The following is a 19,666-nucleotide window of genomic DNA, read 5'->3' on the forward strand; positions in this document are numbered from 1 at the left end:
TTGGACACTCAGATCAATTGCACAGTCTTGATCAAGGGTGTCCAAGGGTTTTTTTTTTTTTTGGTGTCCATTGGACACCCTCATGAATCAAGGGTGATGCACAGTGTTTCTTGCAATCATTGGACACTCTCAACTGAGAGTGTCCGCTGGGCAACTTGTTTGGTGTCCATCGGACACTCCGGCTGGAGTGTCCAATTGTTGGAGCGCACATTTGCGTGAAAAGCCTCCATCGGACACTCCTGGAGGAGTGTCCAATGGATGCTATTTTTTGGGCGTCCAAATGACGCTTTGGCCAGCAAAGCGGCACTTGGACGCTTTTTGAAACCGTCCAAGTGATGCTTTTGCCCCGTAGCGTCCATCGGATGCTCTGGGAGCATCCTCTGGACGCTTCCAGGCCAAAAGCGTCCATCGGATGGGGCGGTTTCCCAGAAACTTGCCCCGTGGTGTACTCAGTGGAGGACTTCATGTTGATCTGTAGCAGAACCAGATCTGCAGCCAGAAAACCTTCATTTTTGTGGGGAAATGTTCTCCCAGGGACTTCATATCTGGTTCTGCAGGGTCTGTAGATCTCAACAGGAAGTCCTCCACTTTTTTTAAAAAACCACAAACTGCACTTTTGAAATCATTTTGAAAAAAATAGTGGGTTTTTACAAGAAAAATTCAACTTTGTAGGGCCACAGGTGGGACATTGGAAGCCAGCGTCTGCTTCGGAGTTGCTTTGCGCCTCCTCGGAGAGGCTTAGTCAAGCTCGTAAACTCAGGGGCGGCACAAGATACTGGGGGATCAACTTGATGTTGAAGCTAGGACTCGAGAGTGCGAAGAGTCAAATTAATAAGACTGGAGTGTACATACTAGCGGAACTAGAACAATCTAACAGCCGCGAGAAGCACTAAACACTACTTCATAGATGCAAAACACTCAAAAATACAACAGCGCCGGTGTTGTTCGCGTATGACTTGTGCGAGTCGAATAAGTCCAAATCCCGGATCAGTCGTATCTTCCAAAGTAGTGAATCGAGAAGTGCAAATTTTGATGTATCACGAAGGTCCCGAAGGAATGCTTAGTCGTCTTCGATCTTGGGTGCAAGGTAATATCGAACGTCTGAAAATGCACAGGTGTTACTATCACGCAGGTGAATTATTTGCAATCAAAAGCCAAACTTACAGCCGGTGTCAAACTCATAAGCTACCAGGAGGGGAACTTCGTTCGACATGTGTAGCTGGTTTTAGAAGATGCAAGATCAGCTTTCAACTTCGGAGTAGTGTCTTTGATCACCAAGCAACATCTGAAAGACATACCGTTAAGCGCTTGGCTAGTGGAGTGGCTTTAGTGAAGTTACTTAAATATTTGATGCTGAAGGTTAAAGAGACACTCTGCTGGAGAGAGATCGACACGGATAAGTCTTCCTCCTCCTCTTCCTGCTTTTTCTCTTTAGCAGACTTGCGATCTTTGCCCTTAGATTTTCCATTCTTTTTAGATGTTTCGCTGCTCTTTTTCGACAATTTGCGTTTCTTGGATTTAGGAAGTTGATCTTCGTCCTCCTCCTCCTCTTCTTCATCGCCTTGCTCGCCGTCCTCGTCATCTTCCTGCTTCTCGTAATCTTCGTCTTCCTCGTCTTCGTCATCCGGTATTTTATTCTTCTCCTTCTTGGGCTTCTTCTCTGACTTGGCACCGTTGGCTTTCGGTTTGAGATCTTGAATATCTTCCATGTCGTCGTTCGTGTCTTGAGTTGCATCCTGGCTGTGGTCTTCATCAGGATCTTTTTTGAAGAGTGCTTTCTTGGCCTTGGGCTTGTCTTCTGCATCCGCATCACTACCGCCATCAGCATTTTGATCTTCGCCTTTTTCCTCGTCACTATCAACATCAATGACATCCTTGTCTTGATCAACCTTTAGAGCTTTCTTGGCATCCGCATTGTGTTTGAGCGTCACGGATCCCTTGCCGATATCACCGTTTGCCGAAAAAGTAACACCTTCTTTTGTCGCTTCTATACGAATAGATTCTCCCATTTCCTTGAGGTCGCGTATTATCCGGTTAAATTCGCTCGAAGGCAATGTAACCTCAGCATCGTATCTAGTCTCGGGGATTCCGAGATGTTCTGGGAGTTGCCGGAGAATATGAGAATGTCAATAAGCATGAGAGAAAGACTGCGGGCCGGTGGTATACTTACCGATATCGATGTCCATCATCTTCATTTCATACTCGGCAACCCGATCGGTATCTGAAGTTCGAAAATACGTTAGATTGCTGTTTGCTATGCGCGCATGACCGGCAAAAGGTAAATACATTGAACTTACTCAACGTTTCAGCTACTATACTGAGTACATCGCCATCATCGAATGCTCGCAAGGTAAGGATATCTTGAGGGGCGGCACATTTAGTTATTTTCTGGAAAGAAGGTACGTTGATCCCCAGAGTCATTTGTCGATCACACCTTTAGCATGGACAAACCAGTCGGATTAGTGTCATCTGGAACGAACAGTCTGCAAATAAAATAGATAGTCAGACGAACCGATATTGGCCGAACCCACTCGCGCGTAATTGAAGAGCAACCAAAGCCACGTGGGAGTTATCCATGGCTTGGAGTTTCTGCAGTAATGAGGAGTAAGCGTCAGGTTGGAGGTACGATGCGGATCAGGATTAACGTGCGACGAACCATGCCATCCTCATCGCAGTTAAAATTGACGTCGCTAACCAGCTCGCGGATTGCTGGAGAGATTCGAACGATCAGCTTGAAAGGGAGTCGCCGACGGAATGAGGGAAAAGCATTATGCAACTGGACACTTACCATCGAGGACACTCTTGAGTACGCCGGCCTGGTTAAGCTTCGCTTCAAACATGATTTGGGTCGGACAAGAAGTAAGTCGTGGTTGATAAGGTAGGAGTGTTTTGGAACAAGAAGTCGGGGTTCTGCAGAGCGGAGGAGGCGAGTATGGAGACGCGTCAGGGGGACAAGGGCCTCCCCCGACGTGCAGCAGCAACCGCGCCGCGCAGCTGGCAGTCTAGGGGGTTGACAACAGGGAGGTTCACAATAGAAATCCACAAAACTTTTAAGCCCATTTCAAGGTGCTTATCAACAACTTTCCACAAACTCAAGAACTTCTGACAAATGCCATGTAACCCCTGGATGTGTACAATTTGCCAAATCTGGAAAAAGTTGTTGATAAGGCCTTAAAATTGACTAAGTTTGGAATAATTCTATTGTGAACTCCCCTAATAATTCTGGCTTCCTGTGGCACAAATTTTGGTTACTTGCAGGTGACTTTTGTACTTGCTTAAAATTCAGCCTACAATTCAAGCAAGAAATTGAGCTTAAGTAGGCCTTGGAGCGGGAGCAAGCAGCGGAGCTGTCCACACCAGTGGAGGCCTATGCCTTAAGTCAAAATGCTTGCGTGATAGGTTTTTTGATTTGGGCTGAAAACCCTCTTTTTTGCCTTTCTTACCCTGTAGCTGCTGCATTGCTCACATCCACACAGTTTCCTTCCGAGGCACTGAAGGCCTGCTTCTTGTTGTTGTTTTGGTGTTATGTACTATGCTTTATCACTGCTCATTATTTTTATAATGATTTTTGAAAAGTATGACTTTTCAGCTCAAGAGGGGTTGTTTTGGCGTGCGCGGGGTGCCTGTTTGAATGAAAAAAGTTCAAAGTGTGATTATATGAAAATCATTTAGGGTTCTCAAAGTTGAAAACATACAAATGTGACATACTGCCATACACACCTTTTTTCAGGGAAGCATTTGACAGTCCCTGCAAATAAGGTTGTATGTTTTCATGACATATGCCGCCATGTTGCAACTTTGAGAACCTCAATTATATTTAGAATCACAACATTGTGTACTCCTTCCAAGTTTGGGTTAGATGAATAGGAAGATGCAGATGTTCAAGAAACCCAGAACAAAAATCTTCAAAGTTGTGAGGAAACTTTATGACTGCAGCTTAAACTTTTCTCCCACCAAAAGTGGGAAACTCATCAAGCCAGTTTGCCAACCTAAGGCACAAGTCTCCCCTGCAGGAAGTTTGCTTCACAAACTGACCAGCCACACTTTGCTGGCTTGCACCCCCCGCAGCAGTAGACTTGTTTTAAGTTTGGCAAGAAATCACCCCTAGCAATCTGATAGCAATACTTGTGAGCACTCAAACTCCTTCCTGGGTATCCTTATTGTGACACCCCCTATTACACCTGTACTTCAATAGGCATGGGTGATTGCATAATCTTTAAATTCTTCAAGCAACAGGCTGGGAAAGTTTGTGATGCCAGATTTCCAAACCTGATCACATCCCTCCCCCCAACAACCAAGCTAAAATGCCACTGGCCTAGAGATGGCCCCGAAAAACCCATCACGGTTACCTGCTATCCGCTGGCGGGTACCCGCCAGCGTGTGCGTGCGTGTTTGGGTGCGGATGCTGGATTTCTGGGAGAAATTGAGCGGGCACCTGCTCTTGTTTGGGCAAGTGGCGGCTGCCACAACGACCGGAAGGACTGGGAAGGCCTTCCTTCTGGTCAAAGAGGTTCTGTAACCTCTTCAACCAGAAGGAATCCCTTCCAGTCAAAGGGGTTACAGAACCTCTTGACTGGAAGGATTCCTTCCAGTCAAAGGAGTTACAGAACCTCTTGACTGGAAGGATTCCTTCCGGTCAAAGGGGTTACAGAGCCTCTTTGACTGGAAGGAAGGCCTTCCGGTTGAAGAGGTTATAAAACCTCTTCAAGCGGAAGGATTCCTTCCGGTCAAAGAGGTTACATCCTTCCAGTTGAAGAGGTTACAAAACCTCTTTGACCACTGAAACCCTTTGACCAGAAGGAATCCCTGCGGTCAAAACCCCTTTGACCAGAAGGATCCCTCCGGTCAAAGAGGTTTTGTAACCTCTTCTACTGGAAGGAATCCTTCTGGTCAATTTTGATGGGCAGGTACCCACTCTGACCCACTCCGCGGGTGCAAGTGTCCGATTTTTTCAGAAAAAGGCGCGGGTACCTGCACCAGGGTACCTGCACCAAAACGGGTACCCGGGTGCGGCGGGGCCATCTCTACACTGGCCCACACCAAAAAAAAGAAAAACACTCCAGCCAATCATACATTCACAATGCCATCCACTCCTCATTTTTTGTTTGTAAGTACCGCTGGTACCCAGCCAAAGTACCGCTGGTACCCGCCAGAAATTGGCTGGTGTGGTACCTGGTGCTTGCTTTTGGCCAAAATTTGACCTGGTACCCGCGTGTCAACAGGTCCCAGGTCCCACAGGGCCATCTTTAATTCTTGGAGAATATTTTTTGCCCTCCCCTTATGCTTAACCACTTGGGGTCATCCTCTCTGTTGTTTTTTGACCCCTCTAGACAGGGATGAACAGAGCCATGGTGCATCCATCAGCTTGCTCATTTTAGCTGTCTGGGGGCGGTTTTTTTGATTGTTGTAGGTTTTTTTTGTTTTAGAATTTGTAGGGGGGAAAGCTTGGATGACTATTTTCCTGGCACATGTAGATGGGAAACCCTTGCTTTTTTGTATACTTTGTAAATTCTTAGTGATTCAGATATTTTAATATACTTGGATTAAACTATTTCATAAAATATATATGACTTGCACTAAAAATGGGTTGCTACACTACACTAAGCTACAGAGTCAATTAGCGTTGGTGAAGGGGAATAACGCAGACCCTGTTTTCCTGTAGTGTCAGTGGGATTTTATGCCGCTAAAACCAAGCTATAGTGTAGTTTTTTTCCTGCACTAACTCTAAAGAAAGTGTTAGCGCAGAAAAAAATCCGCCACACTAATGGTTAGGATAGCAGGATGGGCACTCAGATTTTTGCTCCCCCAGTTGTATAGCGGAATAAATTCCTGCTACGCTAGGGCAGAAACAACATTCCAGTTTTTTTACCTGTATTTGTGTGACTGCAGGAAAAAACTGGGGTGTTGTTTCTGCCCAGTTTCATCCATGAAGTTGCACGGGGACAAAATTGGGCTTTTGGGCTTTTTCTGCCCAGTTTTTTCCTCAGGCAGTGCTAGCGTACACAAGAGATACACTAAAAGTGAGTGCAGCAGTTTTTCTAAGCTAATACCGCTATGCTAATGCTACCCATAAAAAATTGTAGTGCTAGCAGCTGTAAAAAGTCAACCACTAACAGTACACTAGCGCCAGCACTTTTTTCTATCTTAGTAATGTTAGCCGGCCTATCCGGCTGCTAAAACTAGCACTGCCGTAGTGCAGCTTAAAAAAGCTAACACCATCCTACGTTGGCAATAATGTTAGCGTAGCTGGCCTAGCATTGCTTGCACAAATAAAAAGGAAAAAAAGTCATCTAACCACCTAATTTTTAATATCTGACCTTGACTGGAATGTCTTCCATCACATTTGATAGGAATGCTGAAATTTTTAGAGGGAGTTTTTCAGGTATAACCACCTCCCAATTGCATTCTAACTTATGATTCCTAGTTGGTTTTTTGAAAAAACAAAAATCTTCAGCTTTACATCATCAAGACAGTTCAATTTTTGATCATCATTAATTCTTCCATTTTTGATAGAAGCTTGTAGGTTTGATGTGCCAGCATTGGCAAGTTAACATTACTTTTGAAGTTCCCATTCAATTGCTCTAGAACTTTTTTTTTTTCCCCAGGTACTTGCCCCAACACTCTTTTTGAGTACAACCCTGAGTATCTCATGCGGTGGGCAGATATGTTATCCAAAATTAAGCATTTTTCTTTGGACTTACTTTGCGCACTGCCAAAAACATTTTGCGCACTGTGGGGGTCTTTGTCTTGACGTCCAGCCCCCAGTGCGCGCTTTGGCCAAGGCTCTTTGGGCACTGCAGAAGAAGAGCTTGCTTTTCTGTCTTTTTTCTTTATATATTCGGGTTTACTTCGCGCACGGAGGGAAACTCGTTGCGCACGGGAATTTCCGTTGACTCAACGTCACGTGACGTCGGGCCCCCCTCCGTGCGCGCCACCAGCTCCCCTCAAAAAACTATCCGCACACGGGGGTGCCGTGCGGTGACAGGTGGCCGGGGTGAAGCACTCCGGCCATCCGGAGGAAACAATCCCCTCGATGACCGGCACAGACCGGTCATTGAGAGGGTATATCACATCTCTCTCGATGACCGGCATTCGGGTCATCGAGAGGACAAATCCCCCTCGATGACCGGTACAGACCGGTCATTGGGAGGCTACATCCCTCTCGATGACCGGTACAGACCGGTCATCGGGAGGCTGCATCCCTCTCGATGACCGGTACAGACCGGTCATCGGGAGGCTACATCCCTCTCGATGACCGGCATAGACCGGTCATCGGGAGGCTACATCCCTCTCGATGACCGGCATAGACCGGTCATCGAGAGGCTGCATCCCTCTCGATGACCGGTACAGACCGGTCATCGAGAGGACAAATCCCCCTCGATGACCGGTACAGACCGGTCATCGGGAGGCTACATCCCTCTCGATGACCGGAATGCCGGTCATTGAGAGAGATGTGTTCTCTCGATGACCGGAATGCCGGTCATTGAGAGAGATGTGTTCTCTCGATGACCGGAATGCCGGTCATTGAGAGAGATGTGTTCTCTCGATGACCGGAATGTGTCAAGACTCGGGCTCAGTCCCAGAGCCAAGGAAGCGGAAGGAACTCAACCCTAACCCCGCGAGGGGGATCGGTGAGTCCACGCGAACCTCAGGCACATGCATATGCATGTTGCTCCCAGGCGGCTGGATTATGCTAACGCTAATCCTCCGCTCCTTTCTAGCCACGTCGACACAAGACAAAGTGCCTAAGAGCATCCGCATCGGTTGCGGATTAAGGGAGGATTAGCGTAACTAATCCTCCTCGGCAACCGCATCGGGTCCGATTTAATCGGACTAAACTCCTCCCGGGAGTACGATTTGGAGTAAGCGGGAGTAAAGTTACTCCTTGCTAATCCTGGGAGTAAGCGCTGCATGCATATTCACATGCATGCAGACACTCCTCCCCACCCAAAAGTGTGCACCAAACACAGCTTACATAAGCTGTAGGTGCATACCACATACTTACACAGCTTTTTATCCCGCACCGATGCGGCTGCCGGCCGGGATTAGCGCTAATCCGGGAGTAAGCAGATCTGTTACTCCTTGAGTTACACCCGCACCGATGCGGATGCTCTAAGCGATACAAACAAGCTCGACCCAATTCAAGGTATGAAGTATGTTGTATCGTCCTAGCTAGGTCAAGCAGTGCTGACAGAACTTGTTCTTCTCCACAGCACGCTTGCGACCGACGCCAACTCAGAACCTAAAGGTTCCAGCCTCAGCAATAGGATAACTCAATCCACCTCAGGTGGTAAGTACCTCGCTGCAGAGCCTATAAGACTAAAGCAGAGAACTTACCGTGAGCTCAATGATGAAACAGACGCCATCAGCTCCGGAAGTCTCGCCAGTCGAATCGGCTCGTGTTAAGCGCTCCGCCGTTCGATCTTCAGTAAGAGAATCACTCCTTACCAGACTTCCTTGTGGGAAGATAAATCACTGACTGCTAAAGCAGCTATCTTATCCAGACTTCCCTGTCCAAATCACGAACTTGTGATTCTAGCTGCACCGCAGTCATTCCTATTAAACAACAATTTGTTCTTTATCTCATACCAGAGCCGGCATTGATCCGCTCTTAGGTAATTCTTGTTCCTTTCATTTCTTTTATTCTCTCAGTCTCTGGACATGCCAGATTGACCTATCTAATCAAGAAATTCATCTTAGTATTGTGAACTCTTTCAGAATGCCGGTCATTGAGAGAGGTGTATCCTCTCGGTGACCGGTCTACTCCGGTCATCAAGAGGGATGTAGCCTCTCGATGACCGGTCTATGCCGGTCATCGAGAGGGATGTAGCCTCCCGATGACCGGTCTATGCCGGTCATCGAGAGGGATGTAGCCTCCCGATGACCGGTCTGTACCGGTCATCGAGAGGGATGCAGCCTCCCGATGACCGGTCTGTACCGGTCATCGAGAGGGATGTAGCCTCCCGATGACCGGTCTGTACCGGTGATCGAGAGGGATGTAGCCTCCCAATGACCGGTCTGTACCGGTCATCGAGGGGGATTTGTCCTCTCGATGACCCGAATGCCGGTCATCGAGAGAGATGTGATATACCCTCTCAATGACTGGTCTGTGCCGGTCATCGAGGGGATTGTTTCCTCCGGATGGCCGGAGTGCTTCACCCCGGCCACCTGTCACCGCACGGCACCCCCGTGTGCGGATAGTTTTTTGAGGGGAGCTGGTGGCGCGCACGGAGGGGGGCCCAACGTCACGTGACGTCGAGTCAACGGAAATTCCCGTGCGCAACGAGTTTCCCTCCGTGCGCGAAGTAAACCCGTATATATTATCAATGGGGGTAATTATCACCTCTCTGAAAATTTCTTACGGTACTGGGGGCTCTCCTTCCCACAGAAGAAAATTATGAAATAATTAATGAAAGAAATGATACTTGGGTCCCCCTAAGGGGTTTAAAGAGAAGCCGCCCGGGGAAGAGAGTGAACCCCAGGGGGTCTCATGCTCAAATGCAAAGATAACCAACTTGCATCATACCGCTTTTCAATCTGCCAGAAAACAATAATGGATCCTCCCACACCTACTTCTGCCTGACCTGAAAAAAAGAATGCTGTCAAAAGTTTAGAAGATCACCAAGATCCTTGTCTGGAAGTCAAAACCGCAACAAATGCTGATGAAACCAATGATTCCGGAGCCCCCAATTCAATCACACAATTCTGCCCCCCCCCCAACTGAGCAGAGCTCCCGGAAAGATGTTCAGATCATACAAGGTTGCTTCACTTTCAATTTCTGTGATTTTGGCCAGTTGGGCATGATTGATTTCTAGGGTGTGCAGATGACTCAGTGTTATAATTTGTAACTTCAGTCAAGCGCTTAGGCGTAAAAGGGTGCTGTGCAGAGAGGAAGGACCCTGTGCGGAGAGAAAGGGCCCTGTGCGGAGAGGGAGGGCGCCGTGCAGAGAGGAGGAGCATCTGTGACTGCATGGACTTGTTATTGGTCTTTAAAACGGCTCCCATGCAGTTGTAGATATTAGATGGCTTCAAGATGCTTTGTGGACAACGGTTATCTGGGTTGGGAACCGGTTCAGGCTGAAAAACAGGAGATTTACCAAACAATGCTTTCTTGGACCCGGGAAACTCAGGACCAATCTCTCGCAAAAAACTTTCACAAAAGTCATCTAGAGTCCATGAGTCCTTGACTGGATATGAATCCTGGCTTCCAGAACCGGGACTAGTAAGCTGGCTGACCAAAGTTTCATGAGGGCATTTTTTGCCTGCAATATCTCGGCCGCAGAAGTTGGTACGCAATAAATGAGCCTGGAGGGTTGAGTGTGAGCTTGATGAGGATGACAAACACAATTTTGGTTTTGATTGTCCAGTTGATGACAGCTTCTTTGACTAGACTTTAGGGTTCTTCTTACACATATTTTCTGGAGATTTACTGGAGAAAATTTCCTCAAGACCCTGCTGTTGTTCCAGTTGTCTTTGATCCAAGTTTATTAAATCCACACAAATGTGGAAACCCAGATCTAAGTTTTGGCGTATTTTTAATTAAAAAAGAACACAACAGAAGAGCACACAATTTGGACAATACAGGCAGCCATTGAAAATATCCCCAAAGACCCAAAGGCCCTATGGATGACCCTCCAGCTGTGCCAAAGCAACAAGCAAAAAAGGGCTTGTTGTGAAAGACTCTGTGAAAGAGCTGTCAAGGAGGGGCCTAATCAAGCAACTAGGGGGCTTCTAGGGAGGGGGCGGACAAAACCGGAACCCCTGGGGGGACAATAGACACCAACCCTCCCCTCCTTAAATATTCAAGCTCAGCAAGCCTTTGCCTGTCAGACTGTGACTCAGCATCCGCCTTGGCGTCGCGCACACTGTATCCTCGCCAACGCCACACCCACTGTATCCTTGCAAACGCCACACGAACACCCACACCAGCCACGGCGAATACTTAAATATTAAAGCTCAGCAACCCTTTGCCTGTCAGACTGTGAATTGGTAGCCACCTTGGCGTCGCGCACACCGTATCCTTGCCAAAGCACTGCCCACGGTATCCTTGCAAACACCACACCAACGCCCCTGCCGCAGCAAAGACGGAGGCGCTTGTCAACTGGCTGTTTGAGTTGAACCAATGCTGCCATGACTTCTGTTTATTTGCCCTGTCCAAGAAACAGGTGGTCGTCCTGAAGGCGTATTTGCAGCAGATTGGGGGAGGGGGGGGTGTTTGACAGCTTTGAACGCAGCAGACTGATCCTTGTTGTTGGCGGGGGGGGGGGGGGGGGGGGGCTTGAGTCAAGCCAAGATAAACATGGGGATGAGGGGTCTTGAAAAGCTGGCCAAGGTGTACATCAGCTGAAACTGGATCCTGGCCAGCTTCCGGGGCTGGCAGGGGAACAATGACCTGTTGAGAGCCTCCACACATCTCCATGACTCATTAGGTCACATTTCTATGCCAAGCTCTATAATAAACTGGGGAAGGAGAAATTTTTGAACAGTGTTGAGGTCAAGCAGCTCCTGATGTCTGTTGAGGCCAGGGCAGGCTTTGATTGGGCCCTTTTCACTCCTCTGGTTGGCCGGTTTGAGGATCTTGCTAAACGGGCCAACAGACAATGAGATCTTGAGAAAGATCCAGGGACAGAGGGCGGGGGAAGTGGAGCAGAAGAGGTGTTGGATCTTTCCCGGGAAATCCTGCCGGTGATTGGGCTGTGGAAGGGGCAGATGAGCTACATAAATGTTGGCGACATGGTGCAGCCAATGGTCAAGGTGAACTGGTGAAGCCAATTGCGAAGGAGCCCAAGAGAAAGCTGCTGCTCAAGATGGTCTTTGATCCCTTATTGCTGCGTCCAATCAGCCGTCGCGGCGAGCTCCAGGTCCAGCTCCACCTGCTCTACGGCTGGCTCAAATTCTCCCGGCCAAATACCTCACCATCCACCTGCCAGCCCCAGCGCGATGCTGCTCCCTCCTCACGGTCGCCGTCACCGCGGCAAACAGGCTGCTGCCACCCTCAACTGTTCCAATGACCTCTCCGTGTTCCCCGTTCTACTCAACCGTCCTGCCCATTGCCCCCCAACCATGTCTTTCTTGGCCCTGAGGCCGCCTCAGCCTCCCCAAAGGCAATTTGGGTCTAAAGACACTTCCCCCCCCCCCCCCTCTTGAAGCTGGGAACATACATTTACCATGGCTAAGAGACATGTATGATATATTGGTATCTAGTCTCAGTGAACAAAGTCATCCTCTTGAGATGGAAATCAAAATTGAGATTAAATCATCACACATCTTGATGACCGGAATAGACCAGTCATCAAGAGGCATGTATGCTCTTGATGACCGGAATAGACCGGTAATCAAGAGCATACATGCCTCTTGATGACCAGCATTCTGGTCATTGAGAGGCTACCCCTCCCAATCCTACCAATGACCAGAACAGACCGGTCATTGAGAAGATACATCCCTCCCAATTACTGGAACAGACCTTTCATTGAGATGCTACATCCCTCCCAATGACCGGAATAGACTGTTCATTGAGAGGGCATCAAGAGGCATGTGCCCTTCAAGAGGCATGTGCCCTTCAAGAGGGCACATCATAATCAAGAGGGTTATGCTCTTGATGACTGGTCTGTCATCAATCTTGATGACCGGTCTATTACAGTCATTGATCTCAATGACCGGTATATTCCGGTCATCAAGAGGGATGTGGCCTCTCAATGAACGGTCTATTCCGGTCATCAAGAGGGATGAAGCCTCTTGATGATCTGTCTATTCCGGTCATTGAGAGGGATGTATGCTCTCAATGACCGGTCTATTCCGGTCATCAAGAGGCATGTATGCTCTTGATGACCAATCTATTCCGGTCATCAAGAGTGATGGATCCTCTTGATGACTGGAATGCCTAAAATCAAGAGAGATGTGTCCTCTTGATGACCGGCCTGTACCGGTCATGGAGAGTATTTATTTCTCCGGATGGCCAGAGTGCCTCAACCCGGCCACCCCGTGTGCGGATAGTCTTTTGGGGGGAGCTGGTGGCGCGCACAGAGGGGGGCCCAACATCACATGATGTTGAGTGAATAGAAATTCCCATGCACAACAAGTTTCCCACTGTGCGCAAAGTAAATCTGTTAAAACATGATTTTTTTTTATCTCAATTTTCTCTGGGTTCAAGGAGAGCCCAAAATGACTCAGTTATATTTTTGGAGGGGTTATAAAGAGTCATTATATTGATCCCTCAAAAAATATCTCAAGAAACACAAGCCGTTTTTTTGGGGAAATTCACAGTGCACAAAAAGCCGTGGTGGAAGCATGCACTGGGGGCTGGACTTTGAGAAAACAACCCCACAGTGCACAAAGAGTTTTTGGCAGTGCCCAAAGTAAGTCCATTTTTCTTTTGTAAATTCAAATTTTGCCCACAACGGTTCAACTTTTCAGCAAGACTTAAACATCAGGGCTCCATATTCCCAGTATCTTTAATTTGTGCAAAAAAAAATCCCATTTGTGTTCAGTAGTTTTCTTATAATATTCATTGATTGAACAACAAATTTTCAGTTATCTGTAACTTAGTTAATGTTATGATCTGTAGCGCGGGCTCCACAGCGCAGGACTCCATGTACATAGCTTACACGTTCATGTCACAGGCGGCACTCTCAAGGTTTGAGAGCCTGGAGATCCCGGACTGGCCCTCATCCTGCAATCAACCATATAGGACCCAGACCCTCTTCCTCTCCACAGAACAAACCTTAACATATTGCAGGATCTAATTCACAGAGACAAAGATAACAAACAAAAGAGAACAACAGAATCCAGATTGCTCTGCTTCCAAAACCTTGAATATCCCAACTCTGCTCTTACAAACCTTGAATATCACGCTCTGACATCACACCCAACCCTTGGCTCTAGCTATATAATGGATGCTTCTGGAGACACCAAACTCCAACAACAACTGGCCAACATCACTAAGAAGGCCAATGAAGAGAAGGAAAAAACCACCAGGCCAAGGCCAAGTTAGAGGACGCACTCTGAACTCAGAACCCACCCCTCCCTCCAACGCAAGTACCTAACGCTGGAGCAGAGGTAGCCGCACCTAAAGCCCCCAAATTTGCCCAACCAGACAAGTTCAACAGCGGCGGAGACGTTAGCCCTTCAGGTTGGCATCTATATGACCCTTAACAAAGCCTTGTTCCCCACCAACACAACCTGGATACTATTTGTGTCCTCCTACATGACCAGACCAGCGGGTGTATTGGCTGCCCCGTTCCTCAACCAGGCGTCAGTAGACCCGCCCACCCTGACGCACGTGGAATTCACGGCAGCCTGATGGAGGATCAGATCCAACAAATTGTGGACAGGATGGCGGCAATGGGTGGAGGCGGACCAGCGGATAATAGCCAAAAAGGCCAGGCCAACTCTTCAAAAAATGGAGGTGCTCAGGAATGAAGGTTGTTCCTTTCCTGAGCGCGGCAGAGTTGTCTTGTAGTATTGGTGCTAGTCAAAAATTAAATAAGAATGAAATTGATCCCAGATGTTTCATCTCTTGCACCATCACAACTCCCAGAGCCCCTTGCCACTGCCTCCTTCCTGATTGATTCAGGAGCCACCCACAATGTTCTGAGCAAGTTCTACGCCGCCGCGGCAGGATTACTCCACAACACCACTGCCTCAAAGTGGACTGCCCTCCGGATTTGACGGTGTGGTAAGCCAATCCTGATCTACCCAGAAAACCAGCAACCATCAATCACAAGGCTTTCACACCTCAAGACTAAATCCCATACTTCTGGCCCCCTTGTCAGCAAAGCCCAAGGCCCTCAACATCCCCACTCAATGGCCATACCCTGGATAATAGTATTCCCTCTTCCCACACTCCCCCTCTCTTGGATAAACCCTCTCCCTAGTCTCAAACATCTACCCAGATCACATGTTACCCCCTTCTTCTAGTGTTTCCTTAGAACCATGTGCTCAAATATGTACAAGCACCCTTGAAACCCTTCACCCTCCAAACCCAACATGATACACATTATACTAGACACAGTCCAAAGCCCCACCTAGATTATTTCTTCCTGAAACACTTCCTGAAACACCTAACTCCTCCTATCTTAGATCATAGAATATTCTACCCCTGTTATGTCTCACATATCCCCTCCTCCAACTAGGAAGATTGCACCATAGCCCCCAGAAGATGGCATCATCCCCACCCACTATTACACCATCATGTGACTCCTTGACCCACTACTCTGACCACATGGCTGTTTCATCCTATAGAAGTAGAATGTTCTATGCTTCCCTTCAGGTTATCCTTGTTTCCTCATGGCTCCTCTTTCTTGTGTATATAAACTGGGTTGTTTTCCTCTTCCTTTGTTCCCCATCAGATCCTGTCAAAGTAATTCAGATCACTGGTCACCATTCACTAGCCTAGCTTATGCCATTAAATCAGAGTGGACAAGCTTGATAAGTCTATGCCAAATATATCAGGTTGGACAGACTTCATATTATCCTTGACTCCTACTATTAGATTAGTATACCCATTAAAGTAAAACCCTACAGACATACCTCAAGAATCTCCATAGCCACACCTTTCTTTAAGAGTCCATACTCTTATATCTTTTTCTTGTTCCCAGAGAGGCAGCCCATTAAAGCACCATTCCCTCTCCAGCTCTATTCATCCCAAAGAGTAGTTCCACAACGGCTCCACATCCCAAGCAGCGTATGAGATTGATTTAACCCTGAATGAAGAACCCCACCCGTCAAAATTCATCATCACCCGACTGAAAGACATGTACAACGGCATCCTTGGGATTCCATGGATCTGCAAACACAGACACCAAATTGACTGGACCACCAGCACTCTCCACTCAGACCACTCCAACATTGCAACTGCCTCCGCAGTTTCATCCACTCCAAAAACATCCTCAACAGAGGGTGTTGATAAATGCACACCTGTCACCCAGAGGCACGCCCACACCCTTCAAAAAGGGCGTGTGCAACCGCAAGCCTGCCAATATTTGGCCGCACACCCTGTATTTACTGAGGGCGTTCATGCCCCTGTATGGGCGTGCAAGGGTGTGCACGCCCCCACATGAGCGTGCACCGTGCCTGCTTGCCAAGATCCCCTTGGCGGGCAGGTGCAAGTATACCTGCTTGCCAAGAGCCCCTTGACGGGCAGGTACAGATACCACCTCACCGAGAGCCTCTTGGCGAGCAGGTATACATGCACCTGCCCGCCAAGGGGCTCTCGGTGAACAGGCTTGGCGGGTAGGTGTATGTATCCCTGCTTGCCAAGAGCCTTGCCTGCTCGCCAAGAAGGATAACTCTTGGCGAGCAGGTATACATGCACCTGCCCGCCAAGGGGCTCTCGGTGAACAGGCTTGGCGGGTAGGTGTATGTATCCCTGCTTGCCAAGAGCCTTGCCTGCTCGCCAAGAAGGATAACTCTTGGCGAGCAGGTATACAAAAATATGCCCGCCGAGCCTGCTCACCGAGAGCCCCTCGGCGGGCAGGTGCATGTATACCTTCTCCCCAAGAGAAATCCTTGGCGAGCAGGCATACAGATCCCAACTCGCCAAGAGCCTCTTGGCGAGCAGGCATACAGATCCCAACTCGCCAAGAGCCTCTTGGCGAGCAGGCATACAGATCCCACCTCGCCAAGAGCCTCTTGGAAAGCAGGTATACTTGCACCTGCCCGCCAAGGGGCTCTTAGCGAGCAGGCTTGGCGGGCAGGTGTTTGTATACCTGCTTGCCAAGAGTTATCCTTCTCGGCGAGCAGGTATAAATACACCTACCCGTTGAGCCTGCTCACCAAGAGCCCCTTGGCGGGCAGGTGCATGTATACCTGCTCGCCAAGAGGCTCTCAGCGAGGTTGCATCTGTACCTGCCCGTTGAGTGGCTCTTGGCGAGCAGGGATGTGTATGCCTCCTTGCCAAGAGGTATCTGCATGCCCACGCACCCCTAGGTGGGCGTGCGGCCCCACACACCCTTTTTGAAGGGTGTGGGCGTGGGCATGCCCCTGGGGGACGGGCGTGCATTTATCAACACCCTCAACATAGGGCCAAGGGCCCATGATGGGGAAAGATAGGATTTGTGATGAGGGGGTGTGTGCTTTACCGCCCCCGCAATGTGAGTTCAATAGACTACCCTCATCCATACTCCCTGGAGCGGTTGGCAAGCTTGTTTCCCCTGTAGATAGTGCTACGCACCCCAACCTGTTTACACCCTGAGGGCCAAGAGCCTATGATGGGCAAAGCTAGGATTTGTGAAGAGGGGGTGTGTGTTTTACCGCCCACGCAAGGTGAGTCCAATCAAGTTTCTCCAAAGCAGCTGGCAAGCCCCTTTCTCACCTAGAACATTACCCCACAGAGATCAGTGCCGCCAAGACATCGTGGTTGACCTCTGCCCAAATGGCATCAGCAGGAAAGGCCAACGCTGTAGTGCAGACCGCTGAAGAATTAGTACCACGGTGTTATCATGGTTATATTGACATGTTTAGGAAGTCTAGCACCATGAAGCTACTGCAACAGAAAAAATATGACTTCTGGGTTGACCTAGTCCCAGGAGCCACACGGCAAGCAAGCAGGATCATCCCACTATCACCGGCAGAGAACCAAGCACTTGACACACTGATTGAGGAAGGACTGAGCAGAGGGACAATCCAGAGGACCACATCCCCGTGGGCGGCCCCTGTGTTATTCACTGGAAAGAAGGACAGAAACCTCCACCCCTGTTTTGACTACCTGAAACTCTGTGAAACTTGGAGATCAAGTCCTTTATTGCAGCTAATACCAAATGCTAATAGTAGTAGATAACTAACAATAAAGAATAAATAAAAATAAAAATAAAAATAAAAATAAAAATAAAAATAAAAATAAAAATAAAAATAAAAATAAAAATAAAAATAAAAATAAAAATAAAAATAAAAATAAAAATAAAAATAAAAATAAAAATAAAAATAAAAATAAAAATAAGCAAGAAAAACAATGATATGAAAGAATGAGATCATTACCACTGCAAAAAAAACTTGGTCAACTGCTTTCAGTTGACATGCAGGATACTCAAGCCAAGCTGCCATTGTAACTCCACCTGAATGCACAAGTGTCTTTGTTGGCACAGTCACTGTGCAAGGTGCACAGTGACTGTGCATTAAAGCTTGGGTTGAGTCAAACCTTGAGTAAGGCTGGTGTAACACCACAAGCTTCCTCAGAGTTACCGCATGTCAACTGCTCACAGTTGACACAGTTTTTTTTGCAGTGTACGTACCTTTGATTATTCTAGTCCTAGCCTCGACTCAAAGATAGACATGGGAATTTATATAGGAGATGAAAGAAAGTAACAACAAGCCTAAAAGAAAAAGAATAGATCAACAAAACACTCAAGCAAAGAAGGGAATCCTGGGATAGAGAGAAAACCACGATGGAAGTTCAGCTACCTCCACTTGAGTTAAATTTGGGCTCCTCCTGAATTTCCTTGGTCTAAGCGAGTGGTTGAAGCGGTACTAGATTGATGCAGATAGGATGATTTTGGCAGTGAATTAAGGGTGGTGGTTTGATAGCGGTCGGATTTGTTTGTTCTTCTCAAGTCTGAGTTTTTCACTTGGGGGTTGTGCAACTCAGATCAAGTCACCTCAACACAATGCATACAATCATGCATAAACATCTCAAATCCGAATGCTCCACAGCAATTCAGGATTACTTAGTCAACAGTTTTTGGACAGTCATTTGCAGAATGTTGGTGTGTTTTTCTGCAGCCTTCAAATCTTCCTGCAAGAGCTGGTTTGCTTCTTGGAGGAGCTTGATCCAATCCTTTTTGGGTGATTTTACACAAATTCTTCTTGGGTCTATGGCTCTCTTGTCCTCCAAAACTGACGATAGAGCCAATGGGCTGGCTAAGTTGTCTGCACGGGGTTGCTTGTGGCTAGAGGCCACCGAGCCATAACACAAAGCTGATCTGCTAGTAGAAGTTCAGGGTTTGCTAGGTGTCCAGATGATTTCACCATTTTTGTTGCGTGGCTGCAATTTCAAGGGACCCACTTTTAAAGATCCTTTTCCAGCTTCTAAGGGGTGCATATTTCAGCTATAAAATGGACTGGATAGCCAAGAACAATAGAACACTCACTTTGACCGTTGGGGCGTTCAGCCGGGTCCACCGCAGCCATCTAATAGGAGTGTGCTGAAGCACGTACAGAAATACTATCCAATATACCATAAATGATCATGAAATTGAGATCCAAAACTACAACCAACTCTGTCTTTCAAGTATGTTCACAAAAACTTGAAGAGTTTTGAACCCTTCTCTCATATAGAGACTAGATGAGATCATGAAGTTAAATTGTTTCCCGCATACACTGACAGGCAAATCAATTTTGAAACAGCTGAGAACAATAAGGATTGCACTTAGACTGAGACAGGCAAAAGATGACACTGATAAAATCAGGGTTCACACAGGAGCTACTGCTAGGTATTATATGGATGAATACAGAAAGCGGCAAATGTTTTTGTGAAATAAGTTGGAAAAAATGTGAACTGATGTGATGACATTGGCTGGGAAGAAAGCATGGATTAGGTTGAGTTTGGAGAGGTTGATTGACTGCTCACTCCAATTTCTCATCACCAATTGGCCTATCCTCAAATTTTAATCCTTTTGGTTCTCTCCCTATCTTAAAAGAGGTAATTGGTAATATATTTTATCTCAGGATTTAT

The 19,666-nt window shown here is 47.5% G+C and overlaps 1 protein-coding gene across 1 annotated transcript; it reads right to left on the reverse strand.

The window, feature by feature from the left end:
* Positions 1-1,060: 1,060 nt before the first annotated feature.
* Positions 1,061-19,122, reverse strand: PtA15_8A312 (uncharacterized protein; the record flags this gene model as incomplete). Its single annotated transcript, XM_053171729.1, has 10 exons — positions 1,061-1,101; positions 1,165-1,219; positions 1,299-2,098; positions 2,171-2,221; positions 2,298-2,434; positions 2,513-2,589; positions 2,657-2,709; positions 2,789-3,002; positions 18,998-19,020; positions 19,083-19,122. 10 exons carry the CDS (start codon positions 19,120-19,122, stop codon positions 1,061-1,063), a joined length of 1,491 nt encoding a protein of 496 aa, XP_053022963.1.
* Between the last annotated feature and the right edge of the window lie 544 nt (positions 19,123-19,666).

This window comes from Puccinia triticina, chromosome 8A (assembly GCF_026914185.1).
Source record: "Puccinia triticina chromosome 8A, complete sequence".
Taxonomy (NCBI): Eukaryota; Fungi; Basidiomycota; class Pucciniomycetes; order Pucciniales; family Pucciniaceae; genus Puccinia; species Puccinia triticina.